Here is a 7,469-nt window from a genome sequence, read left to right as displayed (position 1 = left end):
TTTTTATATACCGCAAAAACCAGCGATAGAGCAAAAAATCCGCAACACAAGAATACATTTAAAATATTAAAAACTTGCGATGCACTAAGGGGGCGTGGGGAGTTGCTGAACTGTGACTGTAGATCCCTCTGTTCCAAGTCTTTACTTGAATACTTGCATATAGTATCGCAGTATATCGTATGGACCCTGTATTGTGATGCGTATTGAATCGCCAAATCTACATTCTCGGTTCTTTTTTTTTTCAGCAGGTGAAAGTGGAGAAAGAAGATGAGGAAGACTCTCCAGAGGAACCAGAAATTGCAGAAATTGAGGAGGAGGATTTGGAGAAAGCTCTGTCCGTGGAGCGGTTTTCCAACATTCTCACTTATTCTGGAGCGACCGGTGCAGACAGGATGGGTAGACACTACACTGAGAAGGATTTTGAGTGTAGGAAAAAATTCAACATCAACGTTCAGTTGTTTTCTAGTAACGTGGCGTCAGACCATGTGTGTGTTTGTACGGTGATGAACTTTTTTTTTTTCGTTTTGTTTCTGACACAGACCACCGACACACATTTCACCACACCCACCACCCTCTGTCCTCCCACCTACCCCCGCCCCAGCGTTTGCGGAAAAGGGTGCACAGCTCGGACAGAAGACGCAAAAAGAAAAAGAAGAAAAAAAAGACTTCTCTACCACCTTCAAACGTTACACCGACCATCCATGAGGTGGATGAAGAAGAGGTGGAGTCTGAGACCGATGGACTGGGGGCAGCAGCCAGTCTGAGTCGGACCCCTGACGTCCAGGGACAGGTAAGATATGACGAATAAAATTAAAGGACCTACCTCTGAGAGAGCAGCTCACTTCCCCCCTTACTGATTTCCCTTTTCCTCTCAGTTTAGTTTGGGGAGCCAGGATGACTTGGAGGAGCCTCTTTCACTCTCTACCTTTTACCTGGAAAAAGAAGATCCTCAGGGACGCTCCGAGAAAACCAGCGTGACACCGACAGAGGAAGGAGCTCATAACCTGGGAGTTACTGTTCACAGGGAAGAGGATGACGTCGATGGAGAAGATTCAAACTGCAGGTAGAGAATCCACTTCACTTTTAAACTCTGTGTTGTCACTCAGTTGTGTTAGTATTGGGGTATTTACTGCCTCCTGCTGGTGAAATCCAGCCAGAGTTCAAACATTTTCTCATCACTGCCATAATGACATAAATATATTTTCTATTGTGCCTGCCATGAATGGTATCATTTGCTGGTTTGTCATATGATATTGCTGCACCCATGGATGGGTGAAATGCCAGGCTGATGTTGCCCAGCTGGGCTGGGGCAAAGGGCAGTACCTCTTCCATCGAGAGCCTCCAGGGACACAGCAGTGATATCAAACTAATAACTGCCATCTCAGGATATGAGAACCCGTCCCCAGAGGACACTCTGTTGGTTCATTTTGAGTTCATTATATGAAATTTTGAGGTTATTATTTTTTTCACACAATGCTAACTTTTGTTCCCTCAGTGTTTCTCTGGGACTGGAACCCTCAACTTCCTCCATAGCTCGGGGATTGTTTTGCAGGAAGCCTGTTTACCACCGCGCGGCAGGCGCGCCACGGAGTAACTACGACCTGCGGGAGAGGATTTGCATCGGCAGCATGACCGCACTGGAGACCGCCGTCTACCAGCAGGTGCCCACGGATGAGGCTGAGGCCCAGATGTTGGCCAGCGCTGACCTGGACGACATGAAAAGTAAGAAAGTTTACACACATTTATTTTCTATCATATGTAAGGGTGTAAGAAAATATTTGATATACTGATATACTGTATCACAATATATTGTTTCACGATATTCTACAGCACTGTATCATTTTTTAGTAACAATTAACAGTCAAAAATCAATATATCGTTGTGCCTATAGTATCACAATATATCGCAATATACCCTATTTTTGCCCCTGTATCGCGACACGTATCGTATTATATGCAACATAAACGACACATTAGACGGTGTGAATTTCTTCTCTGCCTCACGGTTGGTCCTAAATCTCCCCTTTGCCCCCTCCCCAGTGTGATAGTTTGTGTCCTGAAGGGCATCCAAAATAAAAAACTGTGCCAAATCATTAAACAGACCGGGGCTGTGGCGCCCCCTGGTACAGAGAAGTGGTGAGAGTTTATTTCATTACACTCTTTTTTAGTGCGATGTTAACGAGCCAATCGGGCGCAATCTGGTCAGTCAATACGGACATTTAGTCCGTGTCCTCTTCTCTATTCACAGATGTGATTCTTAGCAAAAGGACGTGATTGTGATGATTGTGTTTATGGACGTTTTCTGTTGTTAGAGTTGGAGTTGATCAGGATTAGAACAGAAAACTGAGAAGAGTCGGGGTCAGTAGAATTAAAAACCCATGTCCACAGAACAGCTCTGTGTCCCAGCTTTCAGTGGCATTGACTGACAGACGCTGTGGTCGATTCCCCTTCAGCGGTGACCCTGCCCCCGGCACTTCCTGCCTCACCAGGGCTGGGTGTGGATTGATTGTTTAGGATGTGGAAAAACATAAGTATGTCCAACAGAGGGACTCAGAACGACCTATTGGATTTTGTGTGTGAGTGTGAACATTGACAGGCTGTGTTTATTAGTGTGGTATGAATGAGTGTGTGTGTGTGTGTGCATGGTATGAATGAGTATGTGTGTGTGTGTGTGTCATCAATGCCGTTGGGACGTCAACGTTTGGGTCCACACATGACTGAACATAAGAGTTTCAGCGTGGAAACACCTCGGCTGTGGTACATGTCAGTCCTGAGAATCAACAGGCTGTGGACGTCGATGAAAAAGGGTGGCGCTATCACAGAGCCGCTGGGCGTTTTCCACAAAGATCTCCATCCCTATTCAGTACTAGTTTGGAGTTGAAGGTTGAAGTCCACGCCTGTACCAGTCGTTCATCTCTGATGGTGGATCTCCAGAGAGTTTGGTGATTTTTTTTTTCTGGACGCTCAGGTGAAAATTTCCGGAAGTTTTTTTTTGGAGTTGTCAAGAAGATATTCTTGTGTGAAGTTCAGTCGAGCAGGTGCACCGGTGAACACGGGCTCAGAGTTAGAAACCCTGGATGAACAGTGTGCCGTTCTTGTGTGAAGTTCAGTCAAGCAGGTGCACCGGTGAACACGGGCTCAGAGTTAGAAACCCTGGATGAACAGTGTGCCGGCTGAGAGAGAGGAGCAGGAGGACAGGAGGAGGAACCAACCCTGGAGATGACAGACGCTGTGGGACAGGCCGACCAGGGCCACAAGCCCTCTGATCTGAAACCTGCCCCGGACCACCATGGATCTGATCGTCGGTGCAGCGTACCTAAAGACCTCGGCACACCGCGGCAGCAGCAGCGTGAGCAGCAGCAGCACGGCTCTCTGTCCGGTGTGGAGGGGTTCGGGGACTTTGAGGAGTTTGTTTTGGATTTTGATGATTATGACCTGCTGGAGTCAATCCACACTCAGCTGGGCTCCCCAGAAGAACCAGCACGTAAGTTGAACAGGAGGTGGTTCCTTTTGCATCGTGTTGTAGTCCAACTGCTGCAGGTGTGTCGCAGTCCATGGTAGAAAATGGTAAAAAAAAAAGGTCTGAATTCTGTTCTAGTCCTAGAGGGTCTGTGTGTGGTACTGGTCTCACTGAATTCTCTTCTAGTCCCAGAGGGTCTGTGTGTGGTACTGGTCTCAGCTCTGGGGTAAATAATGGTGACACTGGAGTTCAACAGAACACAGTGTTGGTTGTCAAAGTATTGAGTGACGTTGTTCGATGCTCAGCTTCGCTCTTTCCTATTGATCCTAGCGTAGACTCACCCTTGTTTGAGCCACAGCACATATATATCATCAGTAAAAACCTCATGACACACCACCAAACAAAAATCTCACAAAAAGTAAATGTAATGAAATATAATGATATTCTGGTTTAAATATACTGAAAATCTACTCCTGTTTAGTTGGAGACAACACTGATATACTGGCAGGAATTGAAAAAAGACACTCACAAAGATCCTCTTTAACAGCTTTGATTATCTTATTCTTTCAGTTTTAATAACCATCTGCTGCCACCTAGCGGAAGAAGATTTAATTGCTCAGCTTGTCACACTGACAAACAAAGAAAAATGATTTGCAATAATTGAAACCAAAACTTTTTCCCCAGTTTCTGAGTGACTCACAGCATGATGTCATCATCACTATGAACTATGTTGACCTTTGACTCTCAGGTCACAGATTTGAGGACAACCCCGGCGTACGGCGCCATCTGGTGAAGAAGTCTTCTCGTTGCCAGCTGACCCGGAGCAGCAACAGCTCCACACCTTTATCCAGCCTGAAGAAGAGGAAGAGAGCAGCGGAGAAGAAGACGCACGAGGTACAGTACGCAGTGGTATCCTCATCCCCCAGGGTCAGTCAAAAAGTCCTCAGACATTCCTGCAGGTGTCTGATGTTAGAGACTAAAACCAGTTCAGACTGGTCTCTCTGTGTCTCTGACAGCTGAGACCAATTTTATCATCGTGGAGGTGGTGGCTTCCCTCTTCCTCCTCAGCTGTTTGTGGAGTTGAACGAACTGATCGTGGACAAAGACCATGAAATGAGCTGGAAGGAGCGAGCTCGCTGGATCAAGTTTGAGGAGGACGTGGAGGAAGAGACCGACCGGTGGGGCAAACCTCACGTGGCCTCACTGTCCTTCCGCAGTCTCCTAGAACTCCGACGCACCATCACGCACGGTAGAAGAAACAAAACAAGAAAAAAGAAAAAAAAAAACGAACTCTTATCGCCTGCATGACATTCAAGTTGAATATTTCTTCTTCTTCTTTCATCGTCTCTTCTTCTCTCAGGTGCCATCCTGCTGGACCTGGAGCAGAACTCTCTGCCTGGCATCGCTCATCTGATCGTGGAGACCATGATCATCTCTGACCAGATCAGAGCAGAGGACAGACCCAGCGTTCTGCGAGCCCTGCTGCTCAAACACAGGTGAACAGGTGGAGGTGGTGGAGGTGGTGGAGGTGACTATATCTGCAGTAACAATGATTGACAGATTTTTTCACATCATTTCCTCTGTGTCTCTCTGTCTCCCTGACAGCCACCCCAGTGATCTCAAACACCGGTTTTACCGCCACCACTCGTCTGCCAGTCTTCACGGCAGCTTCAATCACAACCATGTCCACGACACCAACCTGCCCCTAGTGGTCGAAGAGCCGGATGAAAGCAAAGGGGCCGCGTACGACCCCAAACAAGACGTGTTTGTCACTTTGTTTGTAAGTTGTTTTTTGTTAGATATTTTACTACTGTGTGTCTCAAACATCAGGCCCCGACCCAAATGTGGGTCACAGGGTAAGACAAAAACTCACCTCTAAATTACAATGATATATATGTATATATGTTCCTTTTTTTCATGTAATTTATTTTAGTGAAAACAATGATTTGACAGGAGTCTAACGTAGACATCATGACGACCACATCAGCTGTGAATAATCTGTGTCCTGTGTTCCTGTCAGAAATCCCTCCACCCTCTGCCTCCTGAGAGTCATCCAGCCGCAGCCAGGTCCATGAAGCTGCTGGCCAAGATTCCCAAAGACGCCGAGGCCGTAATAGTTCTAGTCGGTAAGATCCGAGAGCTCTGAAGATGATCAGATCCTTCGTGTCCTCCGTGTCACCTTCTTCTTCTTCAGTGTGGTTGTCACAGTCTGTTGTTTTCCCCTCAGGTTCTGTGGAGTTCCTGGAGCAGCCGGCCATGGCCTTCGTCAGGCTGAACGAGCCCGTGCTCCTGGAGTCGGTGCTGGAGGTTCCCGTCCCGGTTCGTTTTCTTTTCGTCTTAATTGGACCCACTCAGGCGAACGTGGACTACCACGAGATCGGTCGCTCCTTTTCTACTCTGATGTCTGACAAGGTGACGTCTCAGTAGTACTACTACTGCTACTTCAATTCAATTCTGAAAATACACACACATATACAGTCATAGGTTTATATTTATTTGATAATTTAACATGCTGTATAAGTGACTCACAATATCAGATTCTCTTCAGCGCCACTAGAGGGAGCACAAGTACCACCAGTGATACATGCACTTTGGCTCAGTTTGTTTTTATTTGTAGTATTTGATCCTTGTCCTTTTTATGTTGTTCCCCTAACACACAATTTTAGTCCATATATCTGCAGTAACAACTCAACGTCCCGTAACCTGATTTAGATCAGTACAATCTTTGTACCTTCTTCCACCGGAGTACTCTAAAGTATACAAAGTATTAGTCAATCAGAGGTGAATTCAGGAAGTCACCTTCTCCTTGAAGTACAAAAAAAAGTTTTATTTTGGACGAGATTTCTGAGTACTAACTCTCTGGTCCAATCAGAAGCCGTGCTGGGATGACACCAGATTCTCTGACACTCACCCTTCCCTCCCTCTGTTCCTCGTAGAACTTTCACGAAGTGGCCTACTTTGCGGAGAACAGACAGGACCTCCTGAACGGCATCAACGAGTTCTTGGACTACAGCATCGTCATCCCACCCTCAGACATCGAAGGGAAGGACCTCCTGAAAACTGTGGCCGACTTCCAGAAGCAGATGTTACGGAAAAGGAAGGAGCGAGAGCTGAAGAAGCAGCACTCGTGGAGCGGAGTGGAGCAGGACGACAAAGGTGAGCCGTCACTGACAAATGACTCCTACTACTATTATTATTATCATTATTACTAATATTATTAATTAGTTGATCAAAGCTCATGTAATGGAGACTTACGTACATTCTCCCCAGTCACGGGTCCAAAGTTGGAGGCGGACAGAGACCAGGAGGTCGACCCACTGAAACGCTCTGGGATCCCGTTTGGAGGTTTGCTCCACGACATTAACCGTCGGTACCCCCAGTACGTCAGTGACCTCAAGGACGGCCTGGACATGCAGTGCATTGCTGCCGTCATCTTCATCTACTTCGCCGCTCTCTCACCCACCATAACCTTTGGCGGGCTGCTAGGTAAACCGGTAAACCACCGCACTGACTAACCAAGTACAAGAGAAGTATTTATAATGTACTGCAGTAATACTTTGTAATGATTATGACAGGGGAGAAAACAGAGGGCATGATGGGAGTTACTGAGCTCATCGTTTCAACCGCCACCCTGGGCGTCCTGTTCTCCCTGCTGGCCGGTCAGCCTCTCCTCATCATCGGCTTCTCTGGTCCGTTACTGGTGTTTGAAGAAGCCTATTACAAGGTCGCTCACTGGTTCCACAGATACTGCAGTTGTACATGTTTTTGACAGAAACACGTACCTCATACTTTTCTATGAAATTTCCCTTCAGTTTTGTCAGGCTCAAAACTTTGAGTACCTGACCGGTCGGGTGTGGATCGGGTTCTGGCTCATCGTCATCGTTCTGGTGATCGTGGCGGCCGAGGGAAGCTTCATGGTTCGCTACATCTCACCGTTCACCCAGGAGATCTTCGCTTTCCTCATCTCACTCATCTTCATCTACGAGACCTTCTCCAAACTCATCAAGGTC

General features: G+C 46.9%; 1 protein-coding gene across 1 annotated transcript in view; it reads left to right on the top strand.

Moving 5' to 3' along the window:
* slc4a3 (solute carrier family 4 member 3) overlaps nucleotides 1-7,469 on the top strand; it is a 44,012-nt gene that overhangs the window by 29,547 nt on the left and 6,996 nt on the right. The window contains 11 exon segments of the mRNA XM_025063911.1: nucleotides 246-426; nucleotides 540-790; nucleotides 876-1,063; nucleotides 1,496-1,722; nucleotides 4,208-4,353; nucleotides 4,528-4,708; nucleotides 4,820-4,955; nucleotides 5,065-5,239; nucleotides 5,480-5,585; nucleotides 5,687-5,871; nucleotides 6,396-6,622. Of these exon segments, the coding sequence (XP_024919679.1) occupies nucleotides 246-426; nucleotides 540-790; nucleotides 876-1,063; nucleotides 1,496-1,722; nucleotides 4,208-4,353; nucleotides 4,528-4,708; nucleotides 4,820-4,955; nucleotides 5,065-5,239; nucleotides 5,480-5,585; nucleotides 5,687-5,871; nucleotides 6,396-6,622 (2,003 nt within the window).

Source organism: Cynoglossus semilaevis, chromosome 16 (genome assembly GCF_000523025.1).
Source record: "Cynoglossus semilaevis isolate Cse_v1.0 chromosome 16, Cse_v1.0, whole genome shotgun sequence".
Lineage (NCBI taxonomy): Eukaryota > Metazoa > Chordata > Actinopteri > Pleuronectiformes > Cynoglossidae > Cynoglossus > Cynoglossus semilaevis.
Note: the sequence above shows the minus strand (reverse complement) of the source record. Positions and strands in the feature narration are given on the sequence as shown.